The sequence below is a fragment of the Danio aesculapii genome, chromosome 8, assembly GCF_903798145.1.
Source record: "Danio aesculapii chromosome 8, fDanAes4.1, whole genome shotgun sequence".
Classification (NCBI taxonomy): domain Eukaryota; kingdom Metazoa; phylum Chordata; class Actinopteri; order Cypriniformes; family Danionidae; genus Danio; species Danio aesculapii.
This window is the reverse complement of record NC_079442.1, coordinates 28,055,113-28,069,820: the sequence shown is the minus strand read 5'-3', so window position 1 is coordinate 28,069,820 and position 14,708 is coordinate 28,055,113. Positions and strand designations below refer to the sequence as shown.

The window sequence follows — 14,708 nt, the reverse complement described above, 5'->3', positions numbered from 1 at the left end:
ACATTTTTCCCTCACACCTCAGCTACATACAAACAAAAAGTAATGTGTGATTTACAACACAGTTTCCTAGGGCGGGACAAACTGGAAGTCCCGCTCTTTCTTCTTAAATGAAGGTGGGGCTTACATCCTTTTTCAAGTTCCTTTACCCGCCATCACGTTTCTGTCTCTCAGTCTCTCTTTTTCCATCTGCCTGTTAGATGATATACTCAAGAACTATCTAGGAGAATCAAAATAATCATTCGCTTTCTCTGTATACACATCCTGGAAGATCTATATGTTGACTACACTGAAGATTAGTTGCTGAAGCGTCCAAAAGGTAAGAAGACTTTATTATCTCTGAAATGTTCTCTCAGTGGTATGTCAATACAAAACAATGTAATTGACAGTTGTTAGTTTCTTCATACAGACTCACTAGTTGATAATTCATTCATTTCTTGCTTAACTGTAAGCACCATTCACAAGGTCTCCCCTCAGCTACGTCAGAAGGAAGTGTGGAGACCATGTGGCACATGGCAGATACAGACGAAAGCGGCAATAATTCATGATAGAGAACAATCACACAATTGTCTTTCGCTTCACATGTGTCTTTACACTACATTTAGTCATAGGAGAATAACTGTATGTTTTTCTCACTTAATTGTAGACAACTACGTAGAGTGATTGAACACAAGTCTACTATACATATATTTAGACTTAAAATAACTCCTAAATCATTTAAATATTTATTTATGAGTATTTATTGTCACAGTGACACACATTGTTGATATGGATTATAATTTAATCAGCCTTTTCTCTACTCTGAAACCAACTACAGACTGACATGTGCTGTATTTAGGATGTGGAGTTAAGTGAGGTTGAAGTGATGAATGGAATAGGGTTAAATATTATACAATCTATACCACATTTGACTAAACCACTCACATTTATTATTTACACATGCAGTCAGAGCTTTAAAAGAGATTACCCTGGTAAAATACGTCATACTCAGCGTTCTTCCACTTTGTCACATAGGTGTGTAACGTCAAGAAGGCGTCACATCTCTTTATAACCGGTTTAGCAGTATCAGATGATAAACGCTGTTAGACGCTTTTCCTGGAGAGCCTGTTTTTGTCAGATATGATAGTGTGCATCTTGAGCTGGATCACTGACAGTGTTCAGCTGAATTTCTTAGAATTTCACATGATTTCGACAAGTAAAAGGACACATGACATATATTAAGCATACTGGCCATTAGATGATCTTGAGTTATTCTCCTGTGGAAACCTTTGTTTTACCCACAATGCACTGCAGCAGAAGTATTTTGTGAGCGAAGGCCACATGGATATGACTAACCATGCGAATAGTGACTAGTTCCTATCTTACGCTTATCTTTGTGTAAAAGTTTCCTGACATTTTTAATATTATTCTTTTTATTATAGCATAAAGCAAACACCAAATGGCCACGTCTGCAAACACTGGCAAGACGCCTTAGGGATGTTTGTGAAATACTGTCTTTCAATGTCTAAAAATCTTTATAATATTTCTTTTTAAAAATGTATACTTGTGCAGTCCTTATATAAACTAATGGTTGGTTCATCTAAACACTACTGAGCTTAAATACCTTTACTTTTTTCCAGATTAATGTGCCGGTCACTATGAATATGCTTATTTTTTACTAAGCCTTTCTTGTTATACTGTTCAAAATGTGCGTGATATGTTGATCTCACTGGATTAAGCAAAAGTAAACACTTTCAAAGGTATAATTTCCCTTTCCATCAAACCTATGCTTCCATTTGGCCAGCCAAATATTTACTTTATGACATGGTTCATGATTTTTAGCAGTCAATTACTTTGCCCAAGAGCTTATTTCACATAGTGATGATCAAAAATATTCCTTTATTGCAAGAACTTCAAACAAAAAGAGACAAACTAGGTCAAAAATGTGAATATATAGAGAAGATGTAGAATATATAAATAAAATATGTAGCAAATAATTGTCGACCTTCTTTATTACAGGCAAAGTTTATGGAAATGTCCCATTTACACAAAAATGTACTTACTTCTTTAATTAATTTTTTTTTTAATAGTCCTTTAATAGCCGATTTGAACATAATGCACATCAATAACTGTGGTTTAGCTCAGCTACTAAATATGACCTCCAAAGACTACGTCGAATAGTTCGGACTGCTGAGCGAATCACTGGTACAACCCTTCCTACTCCCCAAGAACTGTACTTATCCAGAGCGAGCAGAAGGACTGCCAAAAATCACTCTGGACCCCTCACACCCAGCACACTGCCTCTTTGAACTTTTATCTTCTGGTCGACGCTACAGAGCACTGCGCACCAGAACAGCCCGACACAGAAACAGTTTCTTCCCTCAGGCAATCCATCTCATGAACACTTGATGATAATAATTGCGAAATCAACATCACTACTTGCTATACACTTTTATACACATATACACTTATTCAACAACACACTTTACATGCCAATTTGCACATAACAGCTGCACATATAACGTTGTATATAGTAATAAACATGTACATACACTTGTCAATCTGTATATTTGCACTCACTACTTCTATTTTTTTTAAAAATATATTTATTATCTGTTTTTTGTCCTGTCTCTGTAATCCTGTTGCACTGTAGAAGCTCTGTCACGAAAACAAATTCCTCGTATGTGTGAACATACCTGGCAATAAAGCTCTTTCTGATTCTGATTGTGATTCTGATAATGGAAATAATAATTCTATTAAATATTAGAATCAGGTAAAATCTCACACACTTTCTTTAAAAAAAAAAAAGCATTAAAACAATATGTTCTATGAACATTAATCAAAAACATGCACAAAATAGAAAGTTGTTAAAGGAATTTTAGATTTTAGTTGGATTGTCTATTATATAACAAAGATCATTGAGAGACAGGTGACGTAAATGCATTCTTGATGATCAGAAATATTCCTTTATTGCAAACAAAAAGAGATAAACCAGTTCACAAATGTGTATATATAGAGAGAAAATGTAGAATAAAAAATAAAATATGTAGCAAATTAATAGTTGCACCTTTTTCAATACAGGGAAGGTTTATGGAAATGTCCCGTTTACACAAAGATTTGCCTATGTCTTTCAAATTTTTTAATAACTAATTTTAAAGATAATAATTGTTTTAAACATTACAATAATCCACATAATCAGTTAAATTGCACACAATTTCTTTAGAAACAAATTATAGAGCAAAAATAATGTACAGCATAAACAAAAAACAAAAAACCTGCACAATAGAGGAGACTGTCAAGAGGGATTTGAGATTTTACTTGGACTTTTTGACAATAGAACAAGGCTTGAGCTCTACTAACAATACATCTAAATACATCTAGCTAATAATAATAATGTAAGCAAAGAGTGTATTATCTAATATTGTTATTTTAGTCGTTGCATGTGCTTCATAGTAAGTGCACACAGATGACGTTAAAAAAGACCTGATCTCTTAATCTCATTACTTACAACAGACACACATGTGCACTTACACACACACAAAATCCCTTAATGCCTTCTCCCACCTACTTTATAACACCTTGTCCAACTTGACACCCCTCCCATATTAAACAATCCCGCCCAAAATGTTAATACGTTTCCACCCTGGCAATGGCCTTTCTTAAGTGCTCTAATACCTAAATGTCTTTTAGTAATAATTCACATTCAAGCATAAACTCTGCAAATTTACCGTATTAAACTTACAAAAGTGTGTTGAGACAGCAGACTCATGCGAGTGTGTCCTTAAACACAGACACACACATGTCCACTCATCCTCTATATACAGGAGTTAATCTCCTCCTCCCCCATCCTCGCCTCAGGACACAGGTGAGGACTCACACAAGCTGGACACGTTCACTACGGCAACACTGAAACAAAAACAAATGAACCAAGACACTCTGAGCTTAGGACACCTGTACTTTTAGCTTTGACAAGGTTTTTTGTTTATCTCAGTGGTGAGTACTTCCTCAACATTCACTTTCAGCTGGAATACAAGCCTGTGTGTGTGTGTTTAAATAGGGTGGAGGTTGATTCTGTTTCAATACAGATAAAGTCTTGTATCAGACAAGCGTCATTTGGCCGAGCATTGCCTCACAGGCTTAACTTCTTTTGCTTCTGTTGTGTGTTTTATTCATTATTTCAGAGCAGCTGATTTTTTTGGCAGAGAGAAGATGGTTTGTGAAGAGTAAATGTTGCATTAACCTCTTTAGTTTTTGCTTTACGACCCAACAGCTACTAACATTCGGTGATGGAATGCTGTCTAAGTAGGCTTTACTTGAAACGTACAGTTGAATTATTAGCCCTCCTGAATTATTAGCCCTCCTGAATTATTTTTTACACAATTTCTGTTTAACAGAAAGAAGATTTTTTTTAACACCTTTGTAAACATAATAGTTTTAATAACTCATTTATTTTATCTTTGCAATGATGACAGTAGATACTATTTTACTAGCTGTTTTAAGATACTAGTTTTCAGCTTAAAGTGCAATAAAGGCTTAACCAGGTTAAATTAGGTTAACTAGGCAAGTAAGTGTATAGGCAAGTCATTGTATAACAGTGGTTTACTCTGTAGATAATCGGAAAAAATATAGCTTAAGAAGGCTAATAATATTGACCTTCAAATGGTTTATAAATTATTTTTATTCTAGCCAAAATAAAACTATTAGGACTTTCTCTAGAAGAAAAAATATTATTGCAAATACTGTGAAAATATCTTTGCTCCATTAAATATCACTTGAGAAATATTTAAAAATATATATTTCACAGGAGGGCTAATAATTTTGACTTTAACCGTACATGTCCGTCGTCTCAAATTCCCTTTAAACACGCACATAACAGATTGTAAAGTGTATGAAGGCAGTTATAAATGCAATGTAATGGGACTTATTATGAAAAAAAAGTTTTCGTTTTATATAGTCACTAACATATTCTGGATAGTTTGATCACTAAACACTGAGCTGCTATAATCTGCAAGCTTTTGGTAGGAGTAAAACTATTCGGGCAATTCTGCTTGAAAGGCCAAATAAATATTGACCTTAAAATGGTTTAAAAACTGTTTTTATTCTAGCAAAATATAAAACAAATAGAGAATTCTTTCTCTAAAAGGAAAAATATTATCGGAAATACTGTGAAAATGTCTTTGCTCCATTAAATATTACTTGAGAAATATATAAAAAAGAAATATTTCACAGAAGGGCTATTAATTTTGACTTTAACTGTACATGTCCTGTCATCTCTAACTTACTTTAAACTAGCGCATAACAGATTGTAAAGAGCATGACGGTGGTCCTAAATGCAGTGTAATGGGACTTATGAAAAAAAGTTTTCGTTTTATGTAGTCACTAACATATTCTGGATAGTTTGACCACTAAACTCTGAGCTGCTGTGCTCAGCAAGCTTTTGGTAGGAATGAAACTATTCAGAGAATTCTGCATGAAAGACCAAATAAAATTGACCTTTAAATGGTTCAAAAACTGTTTTTATTCTAGCCAAAATAAAACAAATATAGAGAATTCTTTCTCTAGAAGAAAAAATATTTTCAGAAACACTGTGAAAATTTCTTTGCTTCATTAAATATAATTTGAGAAATATATAAAAAGAAATATTTCACAGAAGGGCTAATAATTTTGACTTTAACTGTACATGTCCTGTCATGTCTAACTTATTTTAAACAAGCGCATAACAGATTGTAAAGAGCATGACGGTGGTCCTAAATGCAGTGTAATGGGACTTATTATGAAAAAAAGTTTTCGTTTTATATAGTCACTAACATATTCTGGATAGTTCGACCACTAAACACTGAGCAGCTGTGCTTGGCAAGCTTTTGGTAGGAATGAAACTATTCAGGGAATTCTGCATGAAAAGCCAAATAAAGGGCTGAATGAATGAAGACATTTTTTCCTATTACAGTAACTGCCAGTATTCTGAAGGACAGATAAAGACTTAAGTATTTCCTGGCCTACAAGTACTGGCACATTTTTCACAATCTTTCCTTGTTATGCTGAGAGAGCAGAGATTGCAAGTTCTCAAAATGTTGCATCAGCCATGCAGCTCGTTGTAAAATAAGCCTGTTATGCTGTTCTTGGCATTGTGTGTATTATCAAAACATGCTGCATCATTCATACGCACGTTTGTATAATGGCAACACTATGAAAACAATTCCCTGTGTATTTAAGCTAAAGAGGTCTGTGCCTCCAATACTTGGAGAAACTCAGTAATCCTATAGGCTGTGATCGACATTGCATACTTCCTTATTGTATAATAAACAAAAAATTGAGAAATAAAAGTTATGTCCAAATCCACAGTACTCATAAAAGAGCATACTTTTCAATGGTCACAAAGTAATTACTTCAAAAGGCTGACACACCCACAATGACTCAGCCAATTGCAAGAATTTCAGGGTGGGGTTATCCATTTACTTGATCAATAGCAATCAAGCAAGGGTGCAGGAAACCTGTGTGAAAATAGTAATTTGCTGAATTTAGAACAGCTTGTTACTCAAACTATTTCTGCCATTTATTTATATTTTAACATTGACCTTTAATGAAACACTGTAGAAAGGCCTGAACATATTTTATGTTGTCAGATTAAAAATAATACTCAAGTGACTTTAAGTTGAATCTAATTGCAGCTCCCACATGTTTAAATTACAGTGTAGTTTTACTGATTAAAAACAGAGCTGTCTACAATCTATTAGTGTAAATTAGAAGATGAAAGAGGAAACACACAAGTTCTCAAACCAGTTTTATATCATGGCTAATCGTTCCATTCATTGGCAAAATTTAGCTTTTTCTTTTGTCTTTTTGATAGGTGTGTATTCATGTGAAGTTCACACTTTAAAAATATATGATCAATTAGTTCTGACAGCATATGTTTTAAGGTCATTGTAACTTATTAAACTAAGGTAATCATGTTCCAACTTAATTTTATGAGTTACGCAAGTTGTTTTAAGTCAGTTTAACATAATATAAGTTCAATGGACTCATATGGTAAATTTGATTCAGCTTAAATATTTAAGGCAACCAGGATTTTTTTACAGTGTACACTCCTGCTGCACATTAAGCAGTGAGAATCATGTGTTACATTTAACGGACAAATTTTTGCATGTCAGCAATTTAATTTGAAACTTTCAAACTGCTTCTTCCCAAAAAAGAATTGTATGATAAGTTCATTTCACTCTCAATTAATCACTAATCCAAAAATCTTTTTTTTTGTCTTCTGTGTTTTAGATTGTGTTCACAGAGCTTGAGCTTACAGACAGTGTTTTCGGAGGATTTTTAAGTATTCTACAGCCAAAAATGGACCTAGAGAAAATGTCAAATGGTCACCATGGTCATGGCGATATCAAGAATGTGGAGAACGAGTAAGTTTTCTCACTGTTATAAGGAACTACTTTAGAAATGTCCTCTAGTTTTCCTTTTTCTGCCAAATCATATAATGGAGTTCATACTTTAAAACACACACATTTGACATGACATAGACTATTGCAGTCTATAAACACTGTTTCTTTTTAATAAAGCTTTGCTTGAAAAGATCTCCAGCATATTTAACTTGTGAACCAATTAAAGCTGTTCTCTAAAATTGGTGTATATTATTGCATATTGTTTTTTTTTTCTCAGACGTTAATATCATTTTTACTGTGTATTTTATAATCTATTTAAATCAGTGTTATTTTAGGATATTAGATATTATATTGTCTTTATATTTAAATGACATAAATAATATTAAAATGAGCTTTTTATGTTTTTAATTTTCTTTTTTTGGAACAATTTTTGTTTGCTTTTGACATTTTTTACGTTAGTTTTTTTTTTTTTGTTTTTTAGGTTTTGGTTTAAATCTTTTTAAAACCAAAACAAATGAAAATGTTTCCATCTGGACAGTGACCCTTACTTGTGTTTGAGACCCCTGTTCACAAACTTACTGCTTAACTACATTTGAAAACTTGTTTGTTTGTATAACCATGTTGTTATGCATCTTATCATATGTAAATTGCACAGTCAAAAGTGATTCAATAGCTGTGTCATTTCCTGCATTTTGTCATAATTTCCATCAGAAGAGAGTTCCAAGTTAAAAAATAACATTGTTACTTTACAATACATACATTTTTTTTTTATTTTCCTTAGATTTACCAGCTTTGATGCCCTTGAAAACATGGCAGAAGGTGACCAGTTCCTCAACAGCAAGAGCAATGGAAAGACAGAGACTCAGTTTACAGATGTGAGTATCTACATTTCAGATTTAGGTAACACTTTATTTTGATGGTCCATTTGTTGAATTTAAGTTACATTGCATCTACATGCCAACTAATACGCATTAGATTATAAGTAGACTGTTAGGGTTAGGGTTAGAGTTAGTGCAAGTTGACGTCCTTGCAAAGTTTCTTATAGTCAGTTAAATGTCTGTTGAAAAAGCAGCATCAACAGATATTAAGCAGACAGTCTACTAATACTCAAATGGACCATCAAAACAAAGTGTTACCCAGATTTACTACAAATAAAGTGATAAAGCTTGGTAAAAATAGGTTGGAATGTTGACTCAGAACATAGATGTACCTGTACCACAGATAACCATACACTCTCAGAAATAAAGGTACTGGAGCTGTCACTGGGGCAGTACCTTTTCATAGGTACATATTTACACCTTTTAGGTACCTAGTGGACTCTTTTGGTACATATATGTATCTTTTGAAAAGATACTGCCCCAGTGACAGCTCCTGTACCCTTATTTCTGTGAGCGTATTGTATAACATCAGGAAAAACTACTCCATCCTTAAATGAATCGAGTTGATGTACAAACACATTGAATGGACATTTTGTACAGTTAAATAGTATTAAGTACTCATCTGTAACTCATCAATCATCTTTCATTTCAGTTTGTGGGAAAGACTTCTTTCGGAATGTCAATTTTCAACCTCAGCAATGCTATAATGGGCAGTGGAATTCTGGGATTGGCTTATGCCATGGCCAACACCGGGATTATTCTTTTTGTGTAAGTCAAACTACACTTATGCATGCACATTTAGTCTGATTCATGCCATAGTGCTATAATATATATAATAAAAAAATCATAAACAAAAAGAAAGTACTATGTATAAATCCCATTTAATTTAAAATGTTCTTGGCACTTGTCCAAAAGTTACAATTTACATTTCAGTTCTAGAGAGGAGAAAAATCACCTCTTTTGGGCTCCATAAAGCACACCTTCTTTTCAAGGATTTTGAGAGGGAATACGTGTGTTGCGTTTACATGTGTGTGTGCATTCTGACTGACCATCAAGGCTTCTTTGTGTCCATCTACATTCAGACACAAACTTCAGCATGGCTCGGTCACGTACACAGTCAGACTTACAAATGCTCAGTCAACGCAAGTTAAATATTTGCATTTTTTTGAGGGGGGATGGTGGTGAGGACGTTTTTAGGAAGAGCTAGGTAAAAACCAAGCACTAAAAATTGTACTTTCATTTTCATACTTTCGCTTTCATTGTTCCAGATCAAATCTTTCAGAAATAAAAGATGTCACTTGGGTTAGTTAATAATAATATATTTCATTATATGTACACTTTAGATACTAATAAGAACCCTTAAAATGCCAATATGAACCCTTTAAAGGGATAGTTCACTCAAAAATTTTTATTTAAATTTTTTAAATCTATCATTTGCTCAACCTAATTCACTCATTCAATTCAATTCAATTAAATTCAATTCATGTTTATTTATATAGTGCTTATACAATGTAGATTGTGTCAAAGCAGCTTAACATAGAAGTTCTAGTAAATTGAAACAGTGTCAGTCCAGTTTTCAGAGTTGAAGTTCAGTTTACTCATTCAAAACCTCTTTCTTCTGTTGAACACAAAAGAAGATATTATGAAGCTGGCATTGACTTCCATAGACATTTTCTTTTGTACTAAGGAAGTTGTTGGGTGCCAGCAACCAGCATTCTTCAAATGACTTTCTTTTGTGTTCAACAGAAGAAAGAAACTATTAAACTAATAAACTAAAAATGAAAATAAAAATTTTCATTTTTTTAGGTGAACTATTCCTTTTAGAAATAAATAATATACAAAGATGTATGTTTACAAAGGGTTTTGCACCTTGTACCTTTTTTTCTGAGTGACAGCAAGACTCTTTATAAAAACAGCAACAACATTCATTGAACGTATACGGTTTCTAATCCTTGTGACTCAGGAGGGACTCAGGAGCTTAAACGTCACTGTGTCTATTTGATGCAGACTGTACTGACAGATCAGACCTGAGAGGGTTATAAATAGCCTGCTGTAATCAAATTAAAGCCTCTGTCTGCCTGTCACCTCAAACAGACTTTTAAAGAACATTGTTTGACAAAAGACTGTTTGCTAGCAGTGTTCATTTGAATACTTTCTTAGCATTAAAAAAAATAAAAATAATTTTTGCAAGTCAAAACGTCCAACAATATGCAATATGCAGATACCACTGAATGACACTAGGTGGAAGTTTTAACCAGCTGAAGTATCTTGAACATTTATTTTGTGTACTTTCTGCCAAATAGACCTTTTTTCCCCCAAGTGTTGGTGTGGTTGTTTCTTGTATTCTGAGCGTGTCTAATGCATCATTAATGAGATTAGAGTTTAGATTTGTGTCTTGTTTGTCATCTAATCACCTTGACGACTTACGATAATATCCTTGATCAAACAGTTTGTCACCTAATCGTGACTAAACTAGCACATCTTAAAGTTAAGTAAGAGGTCAATGAGTCTGGCAATCTGTGAATAACACAGGCAAGAGTTGATGGCATTTTGTGGATTAGATTTCACTCAATGACTATTAACACAGGTTATAAGAGAGAAACATCTGTCATAATTTATTTATTTATGATGACCAAACTGTATAACATGAAGATCTTTGAAAAAGTTATATTTTTATGTATTATTTTGCTAATGCTATGAAGGTCAATGGGATTTTATATTATTTTAATCCCCAAAGAATTTCATTGGATGGGCAAAAACATTCCTCAAAACATCTTCTTTTTTTGTTCTACAAAAAAAGCCTTGGAATGACACGAGTTAGCAAATATTAGCAGAACTTCATCATTATTATTATTATTATTTCGTTTTCTGTGAATTATCACTTTACATCTACATGCATTGTAAAGTGATTAGTTGGTTTTATTTTAAAAAAATTAGCAAACCCATTGCTTTTAAAACGATAGGCTATGACTTTAGTAAACCTGTTGCTTTTTTAAAAAAAAGATTTATTATTGGCCTTTTTTAGATAGGACAGTAATGAGACAGGAAGCAAAGTTGGAGAGCGAGAGGGGGGTAGGGTAGGGAAATGTCCCCGAGCCGGGATACGAACTCGGGACGCCCTGACATGCTACTGCACCATATGTCGGCGCACTAATTACTAGGCTATTGCACCGGCATAAACCTGTTGCTTTAAATGATTAAGTAAATGAATTATAACCAGGTTTACTCTTTTATTTTTTTTGTCAACTTGTTGCTTTTAAGTCAATGGGTTTAGTCACTTAACTATTTGCTTTACACAGTGTGGTAAAGTTGTTTTTTCTGTTGTCGTTTACCTAGTTTAATTATTATCGTCTCTTTTCTTCAGATTTCTGTTGATAACCATTGCTTTGCTCTCTGCTTACTCCATCCACCTACTTCTGAGGAGTGCAGGAGTGGTTGGTGAGAAACATTTTCTCTTTTATGTCCATAAAGACATTCATAACAACATTGCATTATATGATAAAACCGCATCTGAACTTTCCATTTTGTTTATTTGTTTTTTTAGGCATCCGTGCATATGAACAGCTGGGGCAGCATGCATTTGGTACACCCGGGAAAATTTTAGCAGCATGTATTATAACATTGCACAACATTGGAGGTACAGCATATGTAATTAAATGATTACACTTTGATTCCATTGATTACCACTCAGTACAACACGAGTGAAAAACTGTTAATGCTTTCTTTCTTTGACCCAACAGCAATGTCAAGTTATTTATTTATTGTGAAGATAGAGTTACCTCATGTTATTGAGGGTCTCATGGGACTGCCAGACAACTCTGGGTGAGTACTGGCAAATAGTGCTGATAGGTTCAGATGTTTGAGACTATGTTAAAAGTTTTAGGAATCTGAAACAGATGAAAGGAAGAAACAGCATGATGTAAAATAAATTTGATCGGTTCTTTCTCTTCATTGTTTAAATAAGAAAATGGCTTGTGAAATATTTTGAGGCACAACATGGATCCTTCTTAAATATTACTGGAGGATGTTTCAATCAATTTGTTATCCTGTTAATTTTTTTTTCACATGAATGTTTTGTAATGTGTTAAAACATCTAACTATTGTCACTAGTGGTCTCAGACGTTTAAACCTTCTTAACTGAATTCTCCACTCTTTTCTCAAACTCATCTTTTCACTCTTTTTTGACTTCTTTTTTTTGCTCTTCATCAGTCATTGGTATGTAGATGGCAGATACCTCATCATTATTGTTAGTGCCTGCATCATTTTCCCTCTGGCACTTATGAAAAGACTTGGTACGTTACTCCTTTCATCATTCATTTTGCTTATTATATTATATTATATTATATTATATTATATTATATTATATTATATTATATTATATTATATTATATTATAGTATATTTATTATATTATATCATATTATATTATATTATATTATATTATATTATATTATATTATATTATATTATATTATATTATATTATATTATATTATTATATTTTATCATATTATATTTTATTATATTATATTATATTATATTATTATATTTTATCATATTATATTATTATATTTTATCATATTATATTATATTATATTATATTATATTATATTATATTATATTATATTATATTATATTATATTATATTATATTATAGTATATTTTATTATATTATATCATATTATATTATATTATATTATATTATATTATATTATATTATATTATATTATATTATATTATATTATATTATATTATATTATATTATATTATATTATTATATTTTATCATATTATATTTTATTATATTATATTATATTATATTATTATATTTTATCATATTATATTATTATATTTTATCATATTATATTATATTATATTATATTATATTATATTATATTATATTATATTATATTATATTATATTATATTATATTATATTATATTATAGTATATTTTATTATATTATATCATATTATATTTTATTTTATTATATTATATTATATTATATTATATTTTATTTTATTATATTATATTATATTATATTATAGTATATTATATTACATTATATTTTATTATATTATATTATATTATATTATATTATATTATATTATATTATATTTTATTATATTATATTATAGTATATTATATTACATTATATTTTATTATATTATATTATATTATATTATATTATATTATATTATATCATATTATATTATATTATATTATATTATATTATATTATATTATATTATATTATATTATATTATATTATATTTTATTATATTATATTATAGTATATTATATTACATTATATTTTATTATATTATATTATATTATATTATATTATATTATATTATATTATATTATATTATATTATATTATATCATATTATATTATATTATATTATATTATATTATATTATATTATATTATATTATATTATATTTTATTATATTATATTATAGTATATTATATTACATTATATTTTATTATATTATATTATATTATATTATATTATATTATATTATATTATATTATATTATATTATATTTTATCATATTATATTATATTATATTATATTATATTAGATCATATTATATTATATTTTATTTTATTATATTATATTATATTATATTTTATTATATTATATTATATTATATTATATTATATTATATTATATTATATTATATTATATTATATTTTATTATAGTATAGTATATTATATTACATTATATTTTATTATATTATATTATATTTTATTATATTATATTATATTATATTATATTATATTAGATCATATTATATTATATTTTATTTTATTATATTATATTATATTATATTTTATTATATTATATTATATTATATTATATTATATTATATTATATTATATTATATTATATTATATTATATTATATTATATTACAGCTTAACCAGCTGAATATAAAAATAATTGAAATTGATTTTAAGTGAAGGTTGAAGGTGTACATTACAGAGCCATTAATTGTGTATTTATGCATTTATTTTAGGGTATTTGGGGTACACCAGTGGCTTCTCCCTCAGCTGCATGGTCTTCTTTCTCATATCTGTAAGTCTAACCATCTACATATGAATACCAGTCTACATTAATCTGTGTATTTGTGGCAAAATAAATCAAGTTTCTTAACTGTGTCTTCTTAGGTGATCTATAAGTGTCTCAGCAATTCTGGTATAGATTCTGAGAGCAACCACAGCAAAAAATGCACTTTTCCTAATGCAAGCATAATAAACTCTACCACTGAAATAAGCATAATGAACTCCACCACCGAAATAAGCATAATCAACTCCACAAGTGAAATATGCGAGGCCAAACTTTTAACTGTCAACCTACAGGTGAGAGATATGAGCTGCAAATCAGATCATTTTGGTCACATGTCCTATTTTTCTTACTTTAAATGCCGTGAATTAATCATTTAATGTTTTCTTTAACCATAGACTGCATTTAC

At 30.2% G+C, this 14,708-nt stretch overlaps 1 protein-coding gene across 2 annotated transcripts in view; it reads left to right on the top strand.

Annotated features, from left to right (window-relative positions):
• Positions 1–159: 159 nt before the first annotated feature.
• The window catches only part of slc38a5a (solute carrier family 38 member 5a), a 23,128-nt gene continuing 8,579 nt past the window's right edge, over positions 160–14,708 (top strand). The window contains exons 1-11 of one of the 2 annotated variants that reach the window (XM_056463574.1): positions 160–316; positions 7,243–7,376; positions 8,137–8,230; positions 8,886–9,001; positions 11,598–11,671; positions 11,778–11,870; positions 11,974–12,055; positions 12,443–12,525; positions 14,253–14,311; positions 14,404–14,595; positions 14,698–14,708. The exon at positions 14,698–14,708 is cut by the window's right edge and continues 69 nt beyond it. In XM_056463574.1, coding sequence (XP_056319549.1) covers positions 7,312–7,376; positions 8,137–8,230; positions 8,886–9,001; positions 11,598–11,671; positions 11,778–11,870; positions 11,974–12,055; positions 12,443–12,525; positions 14,253–14,311; positions 14,404–14,595; positions 14,698–14,708 — 869 coding nt within the window. In that variant the 5' untranslated portion in view covers positions 160–316; positions 7,243–7,311. Of the gene's footprint in view, positions 317–3,861; positions 3,970–7,242; positions 7,377–8,136; positions 8,231–8,885; positions 9,002–11,597; positions 11,672–11,777; positions 11,871–11,973; positions 12,056–12,442; positions 12,526–14,252; positions 14,312–14,403; positions 14,596–14,697 lie in introns of those variants that run through there. The other variant, XM_056463575.1, reaches the window with a different exon arrangement.